Source organism: Poecile atricapillus, chromosome 2, assembly GCF_030490865.1.
Source record: "Poecile atricapillus isolate bPoeAtr1 chromosome 2, bPoeAtr1.hap1, whole genome shotgun sequence".
Taxonomy (NCBI): domain Eukaryota; kingdom Metazoa; phylum Chordata; class Aves; order Passeriformes; family Paridae; genus Poecile; species Poecile atricapillus.
In genome coordinates, this window is record NC_081250.1 from 1,508,031 (window position 1) to 1,533,657 (window position 25,627).

At 49.7% G+C, this 25,627-nt stretch overlaps 1 protein-coding gene across 1 annotated transcript in view; it reads right to left on the reverse strand.

Annotated features, from left to right (window-relative positions):
• The window catches only part of PTH1R (parathyroid hormone 1 receptor), an 89,423-nt gene that overhangs the window by 23,338 nt on the left and 40,458 nt on the right, over window positions 1–25,627 (reverse strand). Inside the window, exons 2-5 of the mRNA XM_058830448.1 lie at window positions 24,744–24,849; window positions 13,061–13,171; window positions 10,739–10,857; window positions 2,009–2,103 (exon numbers count right to left, since the gene is read on the reverse strand). Of these exons, the coding sequence (XP_058686431.1) occupies window positions 2,009–2,103; window positions 10,739–10,857; window positions 13,061–13,171; window positions 24,744–24,849 (431 nt within the window). The remainder of the gene's footprint in view (window positions 1–2,008; window positions 2,104–10,738; window positions 10,858–13,060; window positions 13,172–24,743; window positions 24,850–25,627) is intronic.

Consider the following 25,627-nt stretch of genomic DNA (forward strand, 5'->3'; position numbering starts at 1 on the left):
AACCCTGCCCTCCAGCAGTGGAAAGCCATTCCCGCTCTCCTATCCACACTTGCCCTTGGATTCCCAAGGCTCCAGAACTTGGGGCCACTGGAAACCTCGCAGAGCTTTTTGTAAACCATTAATTTTTTTTTTTTTTTTTTTTTTTTTGCCCAGCTCAATTTAGGAGCAACTCCAGCAGCAACTCCGGTGTGCTGGGCTGTTCTCCCAGTTTTCCTGCTGTAAATGTTATCCTGTGGAGCAGTTTGTGGGTTCCACCCCAGCAGCGGCAGCAGTGGCCCCACAAATCCCGGTTGTAAAGCGCTTTAAGGTCCTTTGAGGAGGAAAAGTTTTTTTGGGGATGGTGAGAGGGGAGTGGGTCAGAACCAGGGAGAAGAGGTGCATTTTAGAATCAGGAATCAGGATTTTTGGGAAGAAGGAACTGACCTCTTGGGGTCCCCTCCATCCTCTGGAGCTCTGGTGCCTGGATTTATGAATGGATTTATATCCTCTTAAATCCCAATAACCTGCACTAATTAATGGTTATGTTTCTATCCCTTTTGCAGGACGTTACGATAACATCACCAGTTGCTCTCTGAGCTTTTATAATCCAAATGACACCAAGTGGAACTGATGAGGTCTAAATTGGCTTTGCTCCCTGCATTTGAAAGGGAGTCGGCGCGAATCTCCGGATTATCGAGGATAAAACCTGGCTCGATCCCTGCTGCTGCTCTGATCCTTGGGATAAAAATGCTCCACCACAGCTGCCCAGGTGGTCTGGGCTGGAAATGAAAAGCTCTGAGTGGGATAAAGACATGGATAAAGGAAAACCAGGAATTCTCTTGCACACATGGACACGGAATATTTTAACAACCTTGCCAGTGTCCGGTGGGAAATCAGTGGAGGGAAAATGTTGGGAGAACAGGAGCGTGGTGGAGGGATGGGGTCTGCAGCTCCCTTTGGATTGGGTCTGTCACGGATTTGGGATTTGCTATCCAAGCAAACCGCCTTGACGCCTTTTGCTGCCTGCTCCGAGCACTCTCAGAGCCCGAAGCCCCACGTTTCATTCCCAGTGTTCCATGTCAAGGGCTTGGCTCGAGCTTCCCAAATCCCGCTGCAGACACCACACGGCTGTCGTGGCCCCCACCAGCTCTGATCCACGTCCCGCAGGTTTTTTTAGGAGAAGACACGAGCAGACATCGAAGGGAAGCAAATCTGGGGCTCAGGGTTTGGGGTCACCCTTCTCTGTCGGGTCACCAGACAGAACATTCCCAAAGGACAGATTCCTGGATATGGGTGACACCTTTCATCCCTCCCACCCCTCGCTGTTTGTGCCCAGAAGAATCCCAGAATCCCAGAATGGTTTGGGCTGGAAGGGACCGTAAATATCCCATTCCAACTATCCCAGGTTGCTCCAAGCCCTGTCCAACCTGGCCTTGGGCACTTCCAGGGATGGAAGATGCAACACTGGATTGAGGAATGGACAATGAGGGTTCAAAGTGGTATTTAGGGGTTTAAATCCCTTGGCAGGGGTGGTGGGAAGGGAGGGCACACGATGGGGTCAGGAGGGTCATTTTTGGATCCCTGGGAAGAGCAGCAGTGTGGGGAGATTGGAGAAATCAGCCTGGGAGTTTTCCATCCATTTCAACTGCTTTATCCCTCGAGAACATCTGGATTTAGAGTTGAATTTCCCTCAGGAAATCGTATTTCTCTGCAAACCAGCCATCTAAAGCTAAACCAGCCACCCGCGGGGACGATAGGGACAGAAAACTCCTGGACAGTCTTCCAAGGCATTCCTGGAAGATTTGCTACAAAGAGGGCCTGGAAAACTCCACCTGAGGGAAGCAGAAGGAATTTGAACATCCCACCCGCCATCCCGCAGGAAGTTTTCCTAGGATACCCTAACACAGCCCAAATCCCAGACGCCACCACCACCACCGGCGGTTTCCTGAAGCGTGCCACCCCAGTTTCATCCTCCCGGAAAAACCCGGGGCTTTCTCGGTGTCGCTTAGGTAAAAACAGAGCCGCCTACCTGAAGTATCCCAGGATAAGGACAGCAACTGTGAGGGATCCCAGGGAGATGGAGTATCCAACAGTATAAATCAAATAGAGGCGATCAAAGACCTCCTGCAGCAGAAACGATGGAGAAAACAGCGTCACACGGGGAACTGCTGCACCACACAACCCTGGCAGCACGCAGAGCCCCGATCCTTGGGGATTCCCGTCTTTTTGGAAGCTTGGGAAGGGGGGGTTTGTGTTCCCTGAGGTGGGGAGGTGGGATTTTCCCGGTGGGATTTTCCCCAAGGGATTAATGATGGAGTGGGGTTAATCCCATCCCTGGGAATCTCGCGGCATTTTCATCCCAAAGGAACCCAAAGTGCTTTACAAACTCCTGACCCAATTCAGGGATCACTTGGGAATTTTTCCCTGGATAAAACGCCTGCTGAGCTGGGAATTTTACAAGGGATTAATGATGGAGTGGGGTTAATCCCATCCCTGGGAATCTTGTGGCATTTTCATCCCAAAGGAACCCAAAGCGCTTTACAAACTCCTGACCCAATTCAGGGATCACTTGGGAATTTTTCCCTGGATAAAACGCCTGCTGAGCTGGGAATTTTGCTGGAATTGCAAAATTTAGCCGTTGCTGGATGACTGATGTCCAGCCTGGGCGAGTGTAACCCACACCAGAAAACACGGGAAGGAAATGCTTTGGCTACGGGATGTGAGGGGAAAAAAAATCACCTGCGTTTATTTTTCCCATTTTGAAATCCCAAGCAACCTCTGCCTGTGGTTATCCAATCCAGACACAACCGGAGCTTGCCAAAATCCCATTGGAAAAGATCCTGTCACAGGGTAGTTCCTAATAATTAATCCTTTAGGAATTAAGAATTTAGGAAATTTAGGTTGCTGTTTCCTGAAGTTGGCCTCGAAACCCTGAGGTTTCCAACAAACACCGGGATATTTTCCTTGATCCTGCTGGGACTTGCAGCTGAACTCAGGGATTCCTGGAAAGGGTTAAAATTCCTGCCCACCCCTGTCCCGGCCTGTCCTGCTTTTCCCAGACCGATTTTAGCAACAAATCCCAGAAAAACCCAACAAATTCAGCATCTTTCTCCTCATTCCCTCCTTCCCCTCGCCCTGCCCACTGGGCTGCAATAACGTCAGGAATGCTGGGCCCTGAATGACAGCTCTGATCGGGATTTGAGGCTTGGAACGCTGTCCTGGAATGCCAAACCTCAGCCCTATTACATCAGAATCCGCAGATTTGGGAATGTTTCTCTGCGGTTTGCACTGGAGGAGCGAAGCCCTTGCCAATATTAATTTACTGAGTGTGTCTGTGCGTATTTATGGGATATTTTTATAGATTTTTATAGATCTGTCTGTGCAGGCAGCAGGCCCTGAAAAGCCAAGAAAAGGAGATTTCAAAGCTTTCAGGGAAAAATATCCTGGCGTGATTTTCCTGCTGCCAAGCTGGAATCCTCTTGGAGCTGGAAAGCATTTGACTCCATAGTAAAAAATATAATAATAATATAAATAAAATATAAAAATAGAAAAAAATTACTACTATTATTATTAATAATGTAAATATAAACATAACTATAATTAAATATAATAAATAAAATATATATTATATATATAAATATATAAAAATATAAATATATGAAAATATATATAGTAAAATATTTTAAAAAGTAACAATGATAATGATAATGATAATGATAATGATAATGATAATGATAATGATAATGATAATAATAATCTTCTCACTCCAAGGTTGGAATTCTCAGTAACCCAGCAGAAGGAGGTGCCCCAAATCCCACCTGGAGTCACTGGAAAGCTGTTGTGAAATGTGATTTCTTGGATAAGCTTCTCAGATCTTTGGGGAAAGCCTCTGGAGCAAAAAATTGAGGCTCTCCACTTCCACTTCTCCCTCACCTGGAGCTCAGGAGTTCCCAGGAACTTTTCCTCCCTGGGTTTACCCATGAGGGGAAAAAAATCTCCAAAGGAATTCCGAGTCTCCCAAGGTTTTCCCATGGGATGAACAACCAGGAAAGGTCCTCCAGGTAGGGAAATATTGAATGATCTGCAAAGACGATCTCCATGGTCTGAGGAGCATCCTTAGGGAGCTGAGATGGATGGGAAGTTAAATAATTCCCAGAAAACCACAAAGGTGGCGATGGCCAAGCCATGGACACAGCGTGGAGCTCCATCACTCCAGGGAGTTCCCTCCTGGAAACCTCCTGGAAATCCAGCCTGAGGAGACCATCCATGGTCATCCCTCGGTGGAAGAGGCCAAACCTGGCCTTGCCATGAGGTCCTGATTTGTAAAGTGTGATAACGAAACTTGAATTGACTTTAATTTTAATTTAAATGTAATGATAATTCAACTAAATTAAATTTAATTATCATTTAATCAAAGCATTCAGGGCTTCATGGAGGGGTCCCTGCCCACGACACAGAGCTGGAACTGGCTGAACTTTAAGGTCTGTTCCAACCCCAACCAATTCAGGATTCCATGATTCCACAAATTTGATTCCTGCAGGAGCCCTCCACTTTTTAAACTGCTGCCATGTGTGCAAAAGGAAAAGGAGAACCAGATGAAGCAGGAATTTTCTGGTGGCAAATCCTATCCTGAGTTTCATGGTTTGCTGCTTTGAGTGATAAACAAAGCCAGAAAAATCTCTGTCCTTGCTTTTCTTGCCTTTTTTTTTCTTTTTTTTTTCCTTTTTTTTTTTCTTTTTTCTTTTTTTTTACAGGAAAATGGGACTAAATAAAAAGCTAAATGGGATGTTCACAAAATGGGATATTCACAAAACGAGATATTCACAAAAGGCACAGAACAGGCACTAATTTCCAAAGCTTCAGGGAAAACTTTTAAGTGCTGATGATCCTGTTCCTGCAGGACTCTGTTCCCCTCATCCACAGAGATTCCAGGCTCTTAAATCCCCCCAATCTGAGAGTCGCTGGGATTGGCTCTCACAAAAGACCCCCAATTTAGCCTCAGACACCCCAATTTACCCTCAGACAACCCAATTTAGCCTCATACACCCCAATTTAGACATGCATGTCCACAAAAATCATCTTTAAGCTCCTTTCCAACCCAAACCATTCCAGGATTCTGGGATTCTAATTCCAGGAAAGCACCACACCAAATCCACAGGCATGGAATGAGGACGGCACCTCGGGGTTAATTGAAATGATGAACAAAACGTCTCTCGGATGATTTGTTTTATTCCTCCACGGCCTTTAAAAACCTCTGCCCGCGTCCTGCTGCAAATGCCTGACACTTTGCTGGCACGCCTTGGCGGAATCTGGGATACAACAATCCCAAGCCGTTCCTGTGCCGTCACTTTGAGCCTCCACAAAGTTGTTTGCTTTTCCCAGGACCCCAGAGAGCTCCAGGATTGCTGCTTGGAACAATGGAGTTTAGATAAAGCAGCCCTGCAACACGCTGGGCCCTTCCCATTGTGTTTGGGAGGGGATGGATTCTCCAGGCCCCTCCGAATTCCCGGGAAGCCGTAAAACCCTCACGCTACAAACAAGCAGGAGCAGATGAAGACAGGGGTGAGGTTGGATCTTAGGATGGCCCATCCTGCTGGTGGCTCCCAAGCCGAGCCAACCTCCCAAGTTGCTGGCTCCGACTCCCCTTCCCCGGGATTTTGGGAGAGGGAGATCCCACTCACCCTTCAGCTCATCCGTGGGAAGGGGATGGGTTAGACCTGCCGTAAAAATAAGCTGTGTTTGGCATCCCTGCTCTTCTAGGGGAGATGGGAATGAGGGAAATCCCTGGTTTTTGACCCAAACATGCCATTGCTGCTGCCAGTACTGGAAAAAGTGACCGGAAAAAGGATCTGGCTGGAATTGGCTGGATGTATGGAAGGAAAGGGATGTGCAGTCGGTGGCTCTACGGAATTTGGGGAGGAATGGGCTAAAAAGCTGCCCGAGGATCATGACTTGTCCTTCATGCTCCATTTTATCCAAAGAGTGAGGAGCTCTAGGAATACAGGTCACCCTCACTCCTGGTTTTAAGAGAATTTAGGGAACAAAGAGAAGGGCCAGGCCAATGGTCCTTTCAGCTCCGCTCCCCGTCTCCTTTGTGGCCAGGAAGGGATGCTTAGGGAAAAGTGTTGGAACAGAACAAATCCACAATAAATATGATTTGGAGCTGCTGGAAAGATCCAGAGGAGGTCCCGGAGCTGCTCCAGGGCTGGAGCCAGGCAGGGAGAGCTGGGAATGTTCCCCTGGAGAGGAGAAGCTCCAGGGAGAGCTCAGAGCCCCTTGCAGGGCCTGAAGGGGCTCCAGGAGAGCTGGAGAGGGACTGGGGACAAGGGATGGAGGGACAGGACACAGGGAATGGCTCCCACTGGTTGGATGGGATATTGGGAAGGAATTCCTGGCTGGGATGGAATTCCCAGAGCAGCTGTGGCTGCCCCTGGATCCCTGGCAGTGACCAAGGCTGGACACTGGGGCTTGGAGCAGCCTGGGACAGTGGAAGGTCCCTGCCATGAGGGATGAGACCACCCAGTGCCACCCCTGCCATGGCAGGGACACCTCCCACTGTCCCAGGGTGCTCCAAACCCCATCCAACCCGGCCTTGGACACTGCCAGGGATCCAGGCCACAGCTGCCCCGGGAATTCCATCCCAGGCAGGAATTTCTTCCCAAAAGTTCAGAGGAAGCTGGGACGATTGGAGCAGGTTCCTCTTATCCTCTCCTCTGCTCATCCCGTGTCCATCACCGATGGATGGAGAGTGTGGAACTCCAGCCCCTCTGACCACTGCAAGGTCCTGGAATCATGGAATGCTTTGGGAAGGGGCCTTAAAGCCCATCCAGTGCCAGCCCTGCCATGGCAGGGACATTTTCACTGTCCCAGGCTGCTCCAAACCCCGTCCAACCCAGCCTTGGGCACTTCCAGCTTTCCTCTTTCATGTTATCTGGAAGGAATTTGAGGAAACTCTTCCCTGGACTGCTTCATCCTACCTGGCTAAAGGAGGAATCAACCTCCGGGGCTGCCAGTTCCCATCCTCCAGTGGAATTTTTCCCTGAGGAAGCAGCCCAGGAGCAGTTGCTCCCGGGGCAGTTACGAGCTGTTAATTCTCCGGGCTCTGATGGCTTTAACACACTTTGCTCTTTGCAGAGAGCGGTTTCCGAGCTGCTCTGTGTGAAATAATCCCCATTTCTTCGGGGCAGGACACCAGCTTGCTCTGGGGCCCTCTGTTCGCTGCTTTGGCCAATCTTAAAATTATCCCAGCACGGCTAAAACGGGAAAACTCTCCACCTAAACAAACATCCCTGGCTGGAGATGTGTGCACGCACGTGGTGTTTATTTAGGCGTGGATATCTCCAGCTATCTATAGGTTCAGGCCTATTTCCAGAGATAGCCACCAAATCCATATATTTATAGCCACAGACAGTTGGGTTAGGTTTTTTTTTTTTTTTTTTTTCCTCCTAAAAGCCCAGTTTCTTAAAATTCCCTCTGGTTGCATCTGCTCGGAGTCAGCCACAATCTCCTGGCAGAACGCTGGGGAAATGCAGCTGTTGGTGGTGACGCAAAGATGCCGCTCCCCAGGGAGGGAAATAATAATAGAAAACCATCTCTCGCTCAAGACGACAGCTCTATGTGGCCAAATTCCCCCGTTCTGACATCTCTGGACGTATTTACTCCGTGAAAAAGAGATATCAAAGGGAGGTTTATTAATCCCAGCGTTGCAGAGCCACATTGAAGTGTGACAAGAGGCCTTCTGTGCTCTCTGTGAGCAAAGTCACACCATGCTGAGGGGAAAAGTGCATTTTTTTTCCCCCTTTTTTATTTCCAGGGTGGTTTTCACACCCCAAAGCCTAAGGAACCTGCAGTGGATGCACAGATATAATTTCATTTGTCACCAGAATTCAGCCACCTCTGAGATAAAATCGGGGAACTCCGTGACAAGGCACGGAATCGCTGAGGTGAGGCCGGGCCTGAGGGAAAGGCCTCTTGCAAATACAATAATAATAGTAATAGTAATGATAACAATAGTAATAATAATAATAATGATAATAATGAGATGTTGAAAATCTACTCCATAAAAAAGAGATATCAAAGGAAAGTTTATAATCCCCTTAAGCATGACAAGAGGCCTTCTGTGCTCTCTGTGGGCAAAGTCCCACCACGCTGAGGGGAAAAAGTGTGTTTTTCCCCTCTCTTTTACTTCCAGAGTGGTTTTCATTTTCACACCTCAAGAAACCCCCAGTGGATGCGCTTTATTTGCCACAATAATTCAGCCACCTCTGTGATAAAATCAGGGAACTTTGTGACAAGGCACAGAATCTCTGAGGTGAGGCCAGGCCTGAGGGAAAGGAGTCTTGTAGTAGTAGTAATAATAATAATAATAATAAAATAATAATAATAATAATTTAGATGTCATTAAAAAGCATTAGTTGATCAAGATATGATTTCAAAGCTGGCACAAACATCCATTTTTTCCGTGTTCTTTGCCCTGGGTAAGCACCACTTACGTAAGGCCAGCCTGGTCACTTAATGTGAACAGTGATGATGGTTTAATTTGTCTTCATATTAAATATTATTCCATTCACCTTTGTAGCCGTGACAGAAAATTCCTGGCAAAAGATGCCTCAGCTTTGGGTACAGAATAACCAGGAGGAGGATTTGGGGATGGGTAATTAACACAGCTCATTTAAGGAGAGCTCGTGAGGAGCAGGAATTTCCCAAGAGGCTGAAATTAACAGGAGGAATCACCACGGGAGATTTTGCTTTCAGCCTTTTCAATCACCCTGGGGGTGGAAAGTCTCCATTTCTGCCTCTGTGGTGGGAAAAAAAAAAGAGCAACTCTGCTTTTCTTCGTGCCCTTCCTTTACCAGGTCACCCTGACAAGTCCTGCCTGTGGGAGGGTAAAGGGAAAGGATGTCCTTTCCCTGGGGGAAATCTTGGATTCGGGGGAAATCAGCTGGACAATCCCCACCCCAGGATGTGGCTGAGGGTAGCGGGACAGAGGAGACGATTTCAGAGAGGTCAAAAGTCTGTGCTTTGATCACGGTGCTCGGTGACTCTCACACCTGCTCCAGGAGCTTCCCAGAAAATTCTGGGTCTGGAAGAGCTCTTTTCTAAGTTCTAAGAACTGGGAAAAATCCCACCAAACTGGTTTGGGAAGGGAACATCATCCAGCCCTTTGCTGGAGCGGCTGGAGCAGCACCCAGTGCACACAACCTTCTGCACCTTGCCCATGTAACAGAAAAAACTCATTTCCTCCTTTCCCTCATTTCCTAAATCTCTTCATTCATGAGCTGCTTCACTCTTCAGGAGAAAAAAGAGCGAACTTTGGAACAACTGGAAAAAAAAAAAGAAAAAAACCCCAAACAAACAAAAAAACCACCCAAAACAAAACCCCGACCCCAAAAAACCCTGCTCTGTGGTTAGATTTCAAATTAAGAACATTGTCCTGAAGGGCCTCTGGATCATCCTCAAGGAAGCTGTGGTGAGATCCTTATCTCCAGCTGTCTGGGCTAATCCTCCCTGCGGCTCATCAGCCCCTAACGCCGTGCCCCGGATCCCAGGGGACTCTTCCAAGAACCACTGGGAAACCAGAGGGTTTGGATAAATTCTTTGGGAATTACAGGTGTGTGTGGGTGGGAACGTCATTCTCTGTGGGACAAGGAGGTCACATCCTCCCGAGTGACACCAGGGACAGCTTTGCTGTCACCTTAGCACGGAATTCCTTCCAGACTTCCGGCATTTCCAGAGCCCCAAGCTGGCTCCTGGGGAGGTGGGAAATTTCTGGCAGCTGCTATTTGGCTATTTTATCGTTTTCTGGATGTTTCTAAATTTATGGCTGGCAGATTTTTATTTTAATTTTATTCCAATAGCACACCAGACCTTCTCCATGTGCTTGGAAACCCTTTTCCAGCTGGTGACTGGTGTCACTCTTTCCAGATTGTGACTACACCAGAATTAATTCAAGATTGTGGAATAGTGGTTAGGTTTGGGTGGGAAGGGATCTGAAGGATGATCCCATTCCACCCCTGCCATGTTCAGGGACACTTCCCACAACTCCCAGGTTGCTCCAAGCTCCATCCAGCCTGGCCTTGGGCACTGCCAGGGATCCAGGGGCAGCCACTGCTGCTCCAGGAATCTGTGCCAGGGCCTCCCCACCCTCCCAGCCAGGAATTCCTTCCCAAAATCCCATCTGAATCTACTTCCTTCTGGCTCAAAGCCATTCCTGTCCCTCCATCCCTTGTCCCCAGTCCCTCTCCAGCTCTCCTGGAGCCCCTTCAGGCCCTGCAAGGGGCTCTGAGCTCTCCCTGGAGCTTCTCCTCTCCAGGGGAACATTCCCAGCTCTCCCAACCAGTTGCTCCTGGTTTGACTCCACACGTGTTTGGACATCCCCTCCCACAGACAACCACAGAAACATCGGAATTTTCGATAACAACCTGGCAGCAGAAGGATTTCCTGCTGTGGCAGAGGGAGCCTCAATGCCACGGAACAAGCTCCAACCACTTCTGAGCGTCCCCGAGACCAATTTCCCCCAAGATCTCTTCAGGAATGGGATCATGGCAGCTGCAGGAAACTTTCCTGCCTTTGAGGACAATTTTCCAATCAAATCGTTGCCCATCAAAGCGCGGTGTGGCTTTGGCAAGCTCGGCAAGGCTTTCCAAGAGGAGGAAGATGAGCTGGAGCTCATCTGGGGTTTTATTTGAGACAGAGGTCCGTGGGTTAGCATGGCATGAGGCCAGAAATTCCCGCTCCATGCAGGAATGGGAATGCCTACCCTTTCCCTCGTCTCGTTGGTGAGGAACTTGGCACACTCGCTGTAGTTGGCCCAGGTGCGGTTGTTGCCCGGGACCAGCTCCCAGCTCCCGTTCAGGTCACACCGGCGATAAGCGTGGCCTGAGGAGAGAGAGGAGATGCGGAATCAGCGGGAAAAGGGGAGAAATTCCATCCCAAGGTGACGCCCATCCATGCTGGGGCCTCCTGCCTGCTCGGAGGCTTGGCTGCAAAAAACCAACTTCAATCTCCACGTCAATTTTATCAAAATTCTGTCAAATTTTTTAGCTGAGAAACACCACGGAGCCTTTAATAAGTTGCCCAGGGTTGAAATTCAGATGTTGGGTCTGCAAATTAAAGAGAGAAGACTTGGAAAGCCACAAAGCCCAGAATAATCCTTAGAGTTCCTTGCATCTCTCCCTAAGGGAAAAGAAAAAAAGGCGATTTGTACTATTTTGCTCTTTGTTTGCAGGTTCAGGTCATGTCCAGGGGTATTTTTTTATCCCTGCCCTCCTCACGGGGATGCAGGAGGAAGGCAATGCAAGGTTTCATCCTTGGATTTGTCTGGCAGAGGAGAATATCCATGTGGGAATTGGGGCATCAGGTGTGTGTTAAAATCCCCTCACAGAAAACAGGGATTAATCCCACAGATCCTGGAACTACGGAAGGAGAACGGGGAGCCTAAGGAAAGATCGAGAGGGACTGGGACAAGGGATGGAGGGACAGGACACAGGGAATGGCTCCCACTGGATGGATGGGATATTGGGAAGGAATTCCTGGCTGGGATGGAATTCCCAGAGCAGCTGTGGCTGCCCCTGGATCCCTGGAAGTGCCCAAGGCCGGGCTGGATGGAGCTTGGAGCATCCCAGGATAATGGGAGGTGTCCCTGCCCATGGCAGGGGTGGGAATGGGATGATCTTTATGATCCTTTCCATCCCAAACCATCCCAGGATTCTCTGATCCCGTCATCCAAGCGTCTCCATCGGGCTCCCACATTCCCTGACTTATCCAGCGGATACCAGTGAAATAAGAACCCCAAGCCATGTGGGAATATTGAGAAAAAAGGGAAGGATTGAACTGAGGTCTAGGTTGGATATTGGGAAAATTCCTTCCTGGAAAGGGCTCTCCAGGCCTGGCCCAGCTGCCCAGGGCAGGATTATATATTTATAGAATTTATATTATATATTTATAGAATTTATATTTATCAACGTTTATCAATAAACCACGGCTGCCTCTCTCCTTCCTTTTCCCCGGCTTCACTCCCGCTTGGAAGGGAGGCAATGTGTGAGAAAACAGGGATGAGGAAGGGAATTTTGAATTTCCTGGCTGTCAGGAATGTCCTTCGTGCATCCCCCGAGCAGGGAGGAATTCCCACATTCTGCTCCCAGACACCCACCGGGCTCTGGTTGTGGAATTAACAAAGCCCCGAGATCGGGAATAAATAAATATTTTGGAATTTGGAAGAATATTTTGGGGTTTTATTGCTACATAAAGTTCAGGGTGTCCAACGAATCCGGGTTTGGGAATCTCCAGGATTTACAGCTGGGAGCTGGGAGCAGGAAATTGGTGTTTAGAATGTCACAGTCCATGAGGGGCAGGTGGGAAATTGGTGATTCTGAGCGGGAAATTGTCATTATTGCGGTTCAAATGGAGCTTTTCTTCCAATAATTTATACATATATATATATAAACATAATTTATATATTTAATATATAATATCTATAACAATATTAAGAATTAATATTAATAATTATCGATACTAATAATTAATATTTATATTATATATCAAATATTTTATATATTAATATATTTATATATAAAGATATGTTTTTATATATATTGTACATCTATAGATATATATTTTAATATTTTATAAATACGTATTTTATAAATATGTATTTTATAAATATTTAAATAAATATATTTATATAAATTTATATATATTTATATATAATATAAATATATTTATATATATTTATATATATATAATATAAATATATTTATACATATTGATATATAATTTTAGATATATAAAAATAAACATATGTATATAAATTTACATAATTTTATATATATATAAATATATTTATATAAATGTATATAATTTTTAGATTATATATGTATATATATTTATTTATATAATTTATGTTTCTCAACACAATTTATATGTTTCTCAACGCTTATCAATAAACAACGGCCACCTCTTTCCTTCCCCTTCCCCGGCTTCACTCCCGCTTGGAAGGGAGGCAGCACGTGAGAGAAAAACAGGGATGAGGAAGGGAATTCTGAGCTTCCCGGCCGTCGGGAACGCCCGGAGCCGCACGCACCTTTGTGGTTGAAGTCGTAGATGTACTCGGGGCATGGCATGGCCACCACCTTGCCGGGCACGCCCTCGGGCCAGCACACGATGCCGTCCCACTCGGGCAGGCAGAAGCCATCTGTGGGAGAGAAGAGGCACCAGGAGGAGTCACTGCACCCGCGCGGGTGACACCGATCCCCCCTGCTCCAGAGGGCTCCCCGCTGGCGCTCCCTTGGAGAAACCCGTCCTAGGAATCATCGCCAATTCCGTAGTGCCTGACTCTAGATGGTGCGAATTATCCTAAGGTTTATCCTGCAAGGACAAACTGTGTCCGGCTCTGGGATCCCCAGGATCAGAAAGGCATGGCACTGCTGGAGAGGGAGTCCAGAGAATTCCAGAGAAGTTTCTCCAAGGGCTGGAGCCCCTCTGGAGCCAGGCTGGGAGAGCTGGGAATGTTCCCCTGGAGAGGAGAAGCTCCAGGGAGAGCTCAGAGCCCCTTGCAGGGCCTGAAGGGGCTCCAGGAGAGCTGGAGAGGGACTGGGGACAAGGGATGGAGGGACAGGACACAGGGAATGGCTCCCACTGGTTGGATGGGATATTGGGAAGGAATTCCTGGCTGGGATGGAATTCCCAGAGCAGCTGGGGCTGCCCCTGGATCCCTGGAATTGCCCAAGGCCGGGTTGGACAGGGCTTGGAGCAGCCTGGGATGGTGGAAGGTGTCACAGCAGGGGTGGGATGGGATGATCTTCCCAGGCCCAGGACCTGCTCTTGCCCTTGCTGTATTCCAGAAGTTTCCTCCCTGCCCCTCTCCCCAACCTTTCCAGGTCCCTCTGAAGGGCTCCACCACCCCCCAAGGCATCACTTGCCCCCAGCTCGGTGTCCTCAGGGATCTTCTCTGCTTTGGGCTGGATAACTGCACCCATCCCTTAAATTCCAGCTGCAGTGGGATATTGAGAACAAAACACTAAAAGTGGCGGATCTGCCCCAAATCTGCTCCAGGAGCTGTGTCTGCCCTCAGTCAAGTCAAGTGTCGGACGCAGGAGTCAGCTCAGAGTCAAAAGGAGCAGGAGCCACCTGCTCTTATCCACAAGAAACTCCTCTAGGAACGAAATCCAAACCGGGCCAAGAGCTCAGCGTTTTCCATGGATATCAAAGCTTCCGAGCACCCAGGAATTCGTCTTTCCTCACCAGTGTGATTTCCCGAGATTAAAGGAAAACCAGGATTGCTTCAAAGCCCTTTGGCCGGTCTAGGGTGGGAGCCGACACGGGTTAATTGGGTTTGGTGGTTTTTAGGAGATGAGAAACACAGAAGATCTCCTCATGTAGAGGCTGATTTCTTATCTCTAATCTAGTGGGGATGAAAAGGACCAGACAAATCACAGCCTTTCTTCCGAAGCATCAACTGGGAGTGAGGGTCAGGAGCTAAAATTCCTCAACATCCGCGTGATAAAAAGAAGAGGGAAATAATTTACTGCATTTTCTCTGCTTAAAGTCCCAGTAGGAGAAGAAAAATACATTTCCTACTCATGAAAACCGGGAAAATCCTTCCCTCTGGCTTGTTGTTTGCAGGATAACTTACACTGGGAAAAAAGAGTTTATTTATTTCTCAGTTCTCTGGAAGGTACAAAAGACAAAGGAAAAATAAAACCAAACCTAAAAAAACAACACAGGGCCCCACAGAATTTGGCTCAGGACAAAATGTTGATGTCCTTGAGGTCTTTTCTGCAGACAAGAAAGTAAATAAAGATTTAATGGAGCCCTCAAAGTGCTCTTGCTTAAAATAAAATCAGTCCTTATGACAAAATAAATCAATTTGAGTAAACATTAAAAGAAACACAGTGGAGAAACGAGTCTGAGAGAAAAATATTCCTCCAAAAGTGCTCTGAAACGAGAGGGGAAAATCTCCCTCTTTTCCAAAACCTTCACGAATTGCAAAGGGCGACTTCGCTTTTCAGAGGTTTCCTTTCGCACCCCACCAAAATCTGTGGCCAGAAAAGAGGAACGTGCTAAATTTTGTGGTGGGTGCGTCCTCCTTGTGCTGGAAACGTGGAAAACTGATGACAAACCCCACAGTTGTTGATTTTTGGGTACCTTGAGTGCCCCCAAATCCTCCCCGAAATCTGAAGGGAGCGGTGGTGGGACACCTCTGGGATGCTGCTTTAGGACTGGACAATTTGGGGAGCCAAGAGCTGCCCCAGGAATATTCCAAAAGATGATTTTTTGCATTTAAAATTTTCCCTCTGCATAGAAATGATTCCTTAAATGATTTAATCCCAGAACTGAGTCATTAAAGCTGGTAAGAATCCAGTGGGACTCAAAATTCGGGATAAATTGCCGGGAAGTGTCAGTGAGATTCCCAACAAAAGGATCCGTCGCTGTTACCGAGAGCTGAACCACCCCAGAGAAATCTCTTCCCCCTCCTCTCCATCATCTCTGGCCTCCCTCTCCCCATTCCTTGCTTGGAAAAGCCATTCCAGGAAAATTTGGAGGAGGGATAAAACGTCTCAGGGGTCGTTTCCTTCCTGGAATTCCCCGGTGATGGATGATGAGTTGAGAGAAGGCCAGGTGGATATTTGGGACACACTCCCCCTAAAATTCAGGATAACGCAGCTGTTTCCTGAAAATCCCTGGAGCCACGGGGGAAGGAGACAGGATTTGGGTTGGGAACAGGGATTGCAGGTAGGGAAACCTGGTGAGGAACACCCACAGGTCAAGCCAGCTGCCTGTGGAGCTCCTGGAATGATTTGAGGAGCTCCTACATGGACCGAAACTCTTGGAAAACCTTTTTCAAACAGGAATAATGACTGATACCAGGAGCAGCCACACTTTGGGATTGTTGGATCCACATTCCTGGGGTTCGTCCTCTCTGTGTCCTGGAGAGGAGCCTCACCAGCCTCCTCTGCTATCCCAAATCCCTCCAATCCTCCCAGCCAAGGAGACCTGGGAGCACGGCGGGGATGGGTTTAAACCACAGGAGGGTTCAGCCCCACTGATTACAAGGGAGAAATTTTTTATAATGAGGGTGGTGGAACACTGGGACAGCTTTTCCAGAGAATTTGTGGATGCCCCTGGATCCCTGGAAGTGTCCAAGGCCAGGCTGGACAGGGCTTGGAGCAACCTGGGATAGTGGGAGCTGTCCTCGCCCACGGCAGGGGTGGAACAGGATAATCTTTAAGGCCCCTCCCAAACCCAAATCATTCCATGAATCCCTGATAAGGCAGGAAGGAAAAATCCCATATTTCCCACTGTGCTGGAATCCAAACAAGCCATTCCTTTCTGTTTGTTTGCCCAAAGAGCTCCTCCAAACATCTTTTTTTTTTTTTTTTTTCCTGAATTTACAAAAACATTCACAGTATCAACAACTTGGCTTCTCCCTTTGTTTTCCCTTTCTCCCGGTCATTTCTCCGAGGAGATCCAGGCTGAATTCCAAGAAGGAAACAGAAAATTGGGGACGTTTGGCCTGTTAGCAATAATTCAGTCCCTCCTGAGACACTGGTAACGAGATTCCAAAGCACAGAGAGCTCCAAACGATCCAGTTGGAAAAGCTTGTTGAAAAACACTCGGAATTCTGGTGAAAATGAGTTTGAGGGTTCCACCGTGCTGCTTGGATGGATCATGGAACCAGAAAAATCAAACATTTCTTTCCTTGGAAGAAATAGTAGGATTCACGGATGATGGAAGCCCGAAGGAATTCATGAACTGTTAAGAAAAGAAGGAAATCTCACCCATATCCCACATCCCAAAGTGTTTTGGGTGTGTATCCATCATCCAGGCAATGCTGGAGGGACGATCCTGCTCATCCCTCAGGGATTTGCTTTGGGGTGAAGCTCCTCTGAATCCAGAGCTGCGTGTCTCATGGATGGGGACACGGAGGGTGGGAATGGCACTGGAATTCCTCGTGATTTGAGGACATCGCTGACCACTTCAGTGCCGGAGAAATGAGTCCTGAAGGGAAACATGGGATCCCTCCAGGATCCCACTGGCTCCACCAGGACATCTCCTGGATCTGTCCTTCCCCCCGCAAGCACATGGAAGTTGCGGTCATTCCAAGATGGGAACAAGCAAAAACTCTCTTGGATGACATTCCTGAAGAAATGAGTCCTGACAGGAGACATGGGATCCCTCTAGGATCCCACTGGCTCCTTATCCACCAGGACATCTCTTGGATCAATCCTTTCCTTGGAATCTCAGTGGAAGGTGAAGTCATTCCAAGATGGGAACAAGCAAAAACTCTCTTGGATGTCATTGCCGCAGGATTTCCCTTTGGAAGGTGGGAAGGCCAATTCCAGATTTCTTTGGGAAGGGGCTGTCCCAAACACACCCCTCATTTTGCTCCTTGATTTCGCTCCCTCACCTGAGCCAAGTCAGAATCCCAAAATCCCAGAGGCTGCTCCGGTAGAAAAGCAGGAGCAGGTTTGGGCCATCCCTGCTCAGGGTGAGCTATTCCCTCCTTCCTGCTCCTATCCCATCCCCCTTTCCCCCATCCTCAATCCCGTTCCAGCCGGAACGGGACACTTTGCATGTGGAGAACACATTCAAACCATCTGCCAGGCTCCTTGGCAGCTGCACAAACGCAAACACGGGCTCGAGGTGTTTATCCAGGGGCACGGAATATAAATCAGCCCGGCTCATTCCGGCACCCGGGAGACCACAGTTGGAATCGGCTGTGCGATTGTGGTCACTCCATTACGGGAAGGACATTTGGGGCATTGGAAGCGGGCAGGGAGGAGGGACCAAAAATAAATGAGGCAGCGTTTTGGGATAGGAAAGGGAGAAATCATTTGGGGATTGGAAGGGGGAGGAATCATTTGGGGATTGGGAGGGGATGGAATCATTTGGGGATAGGAAAGGGAGAAATCATTTTGGGATAGGAAAGGGAGAAATAATTTGGGGATTGGGAGGGGGAGGAATTGTTTGGGGATTGGGAGGGGGTGGAATCATTTGGGGATAGGAAAGGGAGAAATCATTTTGGGATAGGAAAGGGAGAAATAATTTGGGGATTGGGAGGGGGAGGAATTGTTTGGGGATTGGGAGGGGGTGGAATCATTTGGGGGTTGGGAGGGGGAGGAATCATTTGGGGATAGGAAAGGGAGAAATCATTTGGAGATTGGAAAGGGAGAAATCATTTGGGGATAGGAAAGGGAGAAATAATTTGGGGATTGGAAGGGGGAGAAATAATTTGGGGATTCAAAGGGGAAGAAATCATTTTGGGGTAGGAAGGGGGAGGAATTGTTTGGTGATAGAAAGGGAGAGGAATTCTTTGGGGATAGAAAGGGGGAGAAATTCTGGGGTAGGAAAGGGAAGAAATTGTTTGGGGATAGGAAGAGTGGAGGAATCGTTTTGAGATAGGAAGGGGAAAAAATAATTTTGGGATAGGAAGGGGGGAAAATAATTTGGGGATTGGAAGGGGGAAAAATCATTTTGGGATTGGAAGGGGGAAAAATTCTTTGGGGATAGAAAGGGGGAGAAATTTTGCGGTAGGAAAGGGGAGAAATTGTTTTGGGATAGGAAGAGGGGAAGGAAACATTTTGGGGTAGGAAGGGGAAGAAATAATTTTGGGATAAGAAGGGGGAAAAATCATTTTGGAGATTGGAAGGGGGAAAATAATTTTGGGATTGGAAGGGGGAGAAATAATTTGGGGATTGGAAGGGGGAGAAATAATTTTGGGATTGGAAGGGGGAGGAATCATTTTGGGATAGGAAGTGGGAGGAATTGTTTGGTGATAGAAAGGGGGAGAAATTTTGGGGTAGGAAAGGGGAGAAATTGTTTTGGGATAGGAAGGGGGAAGAATTGTTTTGGGATAGGAAGAGGGGAAGGAATCATTTTGGTATAGGAGGGGAAGAAATAATTTTGGGATAGGAAGGGGGAAAAATCATTTGGGGATTGGAAGGGGGAGGAATTATTTTGGGGATTGGAAGGGGGAGGAATTGTTTTGGGGATTGGAAGGGGGAGGAATGGCGGCTTGGAGGGGCAGGAATTAAGTTTGGGTGTTTGCAGATGGATTTCAAATGTGGCTGTGAGGGCAGGGGGGATGAGGGGCTGCTTTTGGGGGTGTTTTGGGGACGTTTTGGGGGCGTGGCTGGAGGAAGAGGGAATGACCTGGCTGTGTGTGGATACAGATGTTTGGATAGTATGGAAGGAGGTGAGGAGTGGGATCCTCACTGATCCAGCAGAATCAGGCTGGAAGGGACCAGAGTGGATCCTGCTCCAGCAGGGCCGTCCCAGAGCACAGGGCTCAGGATGACATCCCGATAATTCTGGAATATCCCCGCTCAGGGAGACTCCACAGCCTCTCTGGGCTCTGCTCAGGGCTGGGCACTGCCCAGGGCACAAGTTCTGCCTCCTGTGCCGGGGGAATTCCTGGGATCGGTCCCTGCCCGTTCCTCTGGTGCCATTGCTGGGCCTGGAGCAGAACCTGGCCCTGCTCTGACCCTGCCTGCACCCAGGGACAGCCAGGGATGGACAGGGACAGCCAGGGACAGCCAGGGACAGCCAGGGACAACCAGGGACAGACACAGGGACAGACACAGGGACAGCCAGGGACAGCCAGGGACCCCCAGGGACAGCCAGGGACAGTCTGGGACACTCAGGGACAGCCAGGGACAACCAGGGACAGCCAGGGACCCCCAGGGACAGCCAGGGACACTCAGGGACACTCAGGGACAGCCTGGGACAACCAGGGACAGCCTGGGACAGCCAGGGCTGAGGGTCCCTCTCAGCTGTGTCTCCTCTCCAGGCTGAGCAGCCCCAGCTCCCTCAGCCTCTCCTGGGCACGGAGACGCTCCAGGCCCCTCCTCATCCCCATCGGACCCGCTCCAGGAGTCCCCTGGCCATGGACGGAGGCAGCTCCTCTCTGTCACTGCTCAAAGACCTCTCCTGGTGTCCCCGCGGTGTTTCCTGGGCAGAACGCCCCTGCCACGCCCAGCCCGGAGGAAATGGACATCGAGGGGATGGACACGGGGGCTGTTCCCAGTCACAACACACGTCTCGCCTCACCCCAGCCCCACGGCCACAAGTGTCACCAGACAATTCCATGACCCAGCTCCGGAGACACCTTCCTGACCTCACCAGCCAATTCCACCCCCAGCTTCCCAACCCGGGAGCAGAAACACAACCTCCGATGTCCCCTCGGAAACTCCCGACCTGCCACTGCTGCCACATCCCATTCTTTCCTCATTCCAGCACATCCAGTCCTTCCAAACCCCTCCAGCCTCCCTCTGAGAGGGGAAAACATCGCTCACATCAATCATTAAAACAGGGTTGATAATTAACGTTAGAGTTCAGCCACCCTTTGGAATGTTTTCCACCCTTTCTCCGGGTTCCTTTACAAATCTAAACCACAGACCACTTGTGCCTCTCCTAATTCCCAAGATCCAGTCATCCCACATGTTCCAAGCGCTGTTCTCTGGGCATTCCTCAACAGGACTGGGAGCTCCAAAACTTCACAGGTAGGGGCCAAATCCCAGTTCCAGCTCCTTCGCGTCCGTCACAGTTCATATCTGTGATTCTGAACTCCCTCACGCTCCAGAAGAACAGCCTGGTCTGTGATTCCATCCTCAAAGGTCTCCTGGTCCATAATTCCATCCTAAAAAGCCTCCTGGACAATAATTCCATCCTAAAAAGCCTCCTAGTCCATAATTCCATCCTAAAAAGCCTCCTGGTCCATAATTCCATCCTGAAAGGTCTTCTGGTCTATTATTCCATCCTAAAAAGCCTCCTGGTCCATAATTCCATCCTCAAAGATCTCCTGGCCCATAATTCCATCCTCAAAGATCTCCTGGTCCATAATTCCATCCTAAAACGCCTCCTGCTCCACGTTGGCCCCCCAGCTCGTGTCCACCGGGGCAGTGACAGCTTTTCCAAGCCAAAACTCTGTTGGGAATATGTTCCCAAGGGATACTTTGGGTTTTTTTGTGGAATTTGTGCCACATTTGCAAGGACTGAGAAGAGAAACTGGGAGAAGATGGAAATAGCTGGGGGAACTGTGGATTTATAGAGGGCTGGGGTGTTCAGGGCTTAGGATGCCTCTTAATTAATCACCTCCCTTAATTTCTGAGGAGCCTGAGGCTTCTCCCAACCTCTGGGAGCTCCTGGCATCAGGGAGTGCTGCTGGACTCTCTGGAGAGGAAACCAGGAGCAGATTTTGGGGTTCCTCAAGCCCAGCGAGAGCCTGGAATCAGCTCTAGGTCCTTTAGGGACAGTGAAGCCAAACTGGGATGCACAACCCAGGTAAACAGACCCAGATTCCCAACTAAAAATAACACCTTTCCTGGGAAAATAGGAATGTTTTTATTTATTAAAAAAACAGCCCAGTTTGGAGCTGCGACACCCCAGGCTCAGAGAAAGGGCTGGCCACGGCCTTTGCTAATGACAGGGTTGTGTAAAAATCCCTCTTCTTCCCCCACAAAATGTCCCATCTCCTTTTCCAAACCAGGGAAAGACAGGCTTTTAATTCATGGATAAAAAAAAAAATAAGAGTCAGGTCTGATGGCTCGGGGCTGGGAACTTCACTTCATCCCCTTCCAGGTTTAACTTTGGGGTGGCATCAGCTGCCCACCAGGGCTGGGATGGAATATTTGTGTCGGGAGAAGAGAAACTTTCGGGTTTCCTGTTCTTTCCCGAAGGCTTTCATCTGGAGACTAAATTTAAGGAAAAAAGGGGAGGGGGGAAAAGAAAGAGAAAAGGAGGAAACCAAATGCTTGTGGGGGAAGGGTTTTGGGGTTTTTTTGGTTTCGTATTTTGGGTCTCCAGCCCTCAGCGCCTCAGCCAAAGGTGGAGATGACGCACGAATCCTGACGGGGCTGTTTGGAAGCTCCTGGAGCAGCTCATGGGCTGCCCATGGCACCGATCCACGTGGGAGCCACAGGGATCAGGAGCCAGAGCTCCCAGACACCTGGGAGGTGCCAGAGGATCCCTGCAAGCCATCCAGGAGGAGAGGACGGACCTCACCCTCCCGTAAAAACAGAATTTGAACCTTTTTAACAGGGGAAAAAAAAGGGAATTTGGAGTTTTTACACATAAACAGTGGCTGAAGGAAGTTTGACATTCTAGAGGTTTTTAAACCTTTTTGTTCCCGAAGATTTTTCTTTGGAATATCAACCCTGCCAGCCAGGACATGTTCCCACTTTCTGGAACGGGGTCAAAGACTCTTTTCCTGTGACCCCTGTGGTGAGGAGTTTCCCAAGAGAGATCCCCCTCAAGTCCTCAAGTTGTTGCCTTGGGTCAGGAATTTTAAGTAGGAACTTTCTCCTTTCCCAAACATCCGGCACCGCTGGGCTGTCGGCAGGGCTGGCCCTGGACTGGAGCTGCTCCAGGATGATCCCAGAGGGATTTGGGCTCTCCAGGCAGATCCCTTCCAGCAGAGCTGAACGTGGATCTTCTCCCTCAGCACAAACAACTCCCTAAGAAAGGCTGGAGAAATCCCACCCTCGGATAACTGTGGGATGTGTTTTCCCGAGCATCTCCCCAAAACTGCTGCCTCTTTGTGGGCCTTTTCCCTTCTTTGGAATGACAAGCCCAGCACGGATTTGACCATGGATCAGCTGGAAAGCACATCCGGGATTTATTTTCTTCCAAAGCAACCCTACTTTTCCTCATAAATTCTTCCTTTTAAATCCTCTCTGGGAAAAGGAGCTGGAGCATCATAACTGTGAAGATTGTTGCCCTTCCCAGGTTTTTCTTTGGGATCTGCAGTGAGGAGAGAGGCAGCGGGATGAGATCCTCCCTCTGGATGAGGAGGGCACAGGCCTGGATGTCCCATCCCAAATTCTGGATCATCCGAGGAGGAAAGCACTGGACCCAACCACTTTCCCTGTGTCCAAGGGCATCTGAAATCCCAAAATCTGTGGATGACAGCTCCTCTGAAAAGTGGGAAGAACTTTTCCAGACCAGAAAATTTTCTGCTGGGACCACAGACTCCTTAAACCATCTCAGGACCAGTCTGGCAAATCCCTGCCTTGACTGGGAACTCCTAAAGGGAATTTCTGAGGTGACAAATCCTAAAAAAAAACCCCATTCCCTGTGAAAGGTTGAGCGGGAATTAGTTCCTGCCTTTGGATTAGTGCAGATTAATTGGATCTAAATCTCCTCTGCTCATGAGTGGAGTCTCCAAAGCCTCAAAATCCAGGTGGTTCCTCCTCTTGGATTATTTGGGATCGGATTTGCTGTAGAGGATGGAGGAGCTCAGAACAGCTTTTTCCAAAGGCAGGATTTGTGGGATATTGGAAGTTTTCTGCTCCAGTCCCAGACCCAGGTCCCAAACCCAGGTCTCCAAATCCCTGGGATCCGCTCCCATTCCACTCGGGGAAGATCCCCAAATCCGGCTGTCAATCCCATCCCTATCCCTGCCCGCAAGGAAGGGGGACCGATCCCAAACGCTGGAAAAGGGGCGTGGGAGCAGGACCAGGTGGGCGGTGGGACACCAGCAGGAAATGCCTTTGCACATGTGCTCATTAACGAGGTGTTAATTGGGCACGGGGTGAGGGGACAAAGGAGCAGCAGAGGATGTGGCTTGAGGTTTTCTGATGGAAAACAGGAGGCTTGGAATCAAAGGGAAGCCGGGATTTTATGGCCCCTTGCCCGCCTTCCAGGTGGAAAAGCTGGATTTGGGGGCTTCTCCCGGTTTTCCCACAGCACTCCCTGAGGGAAGAGAGAGCCGAGGTGCTGGAACATCCCGGCTTGTCCCGTTTTCCAGGAAACAGAGGGAAAAGGGACACCCCGGGGACTGGAGGGTGCCTCAGCTGGCCAGGAATTCTCACTTGGGAATGTGGGGAAAGGAAGAGGTGGAGGGTGAGGACTTCGCGCCCCACATGAGAGAGCTCTCGCCTTCCTCCTCCCCCCAGCCCCACAGCTGGGAGCGATTTTCCAGCCCAAAATAGAAAGGAAGTGGAAGGAAGAGGCTCAGCCGAGTTCGGGTCCTTCCGAGGAGAGAGGGTGGGGAAGGAGAAAGGTCTTGGGGCGATGTTTTGTTTTCCCTGTCACTGGTTGCAAAGGATTTTTGGGGTTTGGAATACTCCAGAGGAGGCCCCAGGGCTGGAGATTCCCTGGAGCCAGGCTGGGAGAGCTGGGAATGTTCCCCTGGAGAGGAGAAGCTCCAGGGAGAGCTCAGAGCCCCTTGCAGGGCCTGAAGGGGCTCCAGGAGAGCTGGAGAGGGACTGGGGACAAGGGATGGAGGGACAGGACACAGGGAATGGCTCCCACTGCTTGGATGGGATATTGGGAAGGAATTCCTGGCTGGGATGGAATTCCCAGAGCAGCTGTGGCTGCCCCTGGATCCCTGGAAGTGCCCAAGGCCAGGCTGGAGCGCTCTGGGATGATGAGAGGTGTCCCTGCCCATTCCAGAGGGGTGGAACAGGATCTTTATGGTCCCTTCCAGCCCAAACCATTCTGGAATTCTGTGATCCCGGGAGAGCTGGTGGTTGGAGCTCTCTCCTGTGCATGGGGTGGAACAGTCAGGGCTAAAATCCCACAACCTCTGCATCCTCCCGGACCCCCGGAATTTGGAATTCTAGAGCACAGCACCTCTGGGACAACTTTGTTTCCCAACACCCGGCGCTGAAACCTCAGTCCCCGTGGATATCCTGAAAAACCGATTCAGCGGGATGCTCCCACTGCCTCCCTTCCCGCCCTGCTCCCAGCTCCGCGCGTGGGGATGAGGGCTGGGAGGAGCAGGGGTGGATCCAGCTCCAGCCCCAGGATCTGGGAGCACTCACCGTGCACCTTGGGCACCTTGGCTTTCAGGTGGCGCTCGCACTTGGCCTTGGCCTTCAGCAGGAGGAAGATCTGCTCCTCCTTGGTGATGACATCGTCGGCATCCACCTGCGGGGAGGGGACAGAGAGGTGACGCTCCCATTCCAAGCCCTCCTCCGCTTCCCTCAGCCTCGCCCCGAGGACCCCGGTTTGCTCTGCCGTTGTGTCCCGAGGAGCGGCTCCTCCACGGAATTCTCACCCGTGGATGTGCCACAGGGAGCACCGCCTGGGACCGGTCCCGTCGCGCGCATTCCCGCATGGAAGTGGCGGTTTTGGGATGGAGCATCCCAGGTTGCAGGGGTGAGGCTGCTCCGGGAAGAAAACATTCCTAACAAATAATTTAATGCTGAGGACTCCTCTCCTCTTAGGAATTACAACCTCCCCTGCTGCTTCCTCCTCTGCACGGAGATTTCACCCACAGGCTCCATAAAATCCTGCCTGAATCCCAGGAATGTGTGGAGGGATCTGCCCCAGGCAGGGCTGGGAGCTGACGGCATCTCCCCACCCTCTGCTCCAGGAGAGCTGGAGAGGGACTGGGGACAAGGGATGGAGGGACAGGACACAGGGAATGGCTCCCACTGCTTGGATGGGATATTGGGAAGGAATTCCTGGCTGGGATGGAATTCCCAGAGCAGCTGTGGCTGCCCCTGGATCCCTGGCAGTGCCCAAGGCCAGGCTGGAGCAGCCTGGGACAGCGGGAGGTGTCCCTGCCCATGGCAGGTGTGGATGGGATGATCCTCAAGATCCCTTCCAAGCAACCCATTCCATGATTTCCCTGCACTCCCCAAGCCATCCCAATCCCGAATCCAGGTCTCTTCCCTCCTTCCCAGTTCATTCCCTTTGCCAA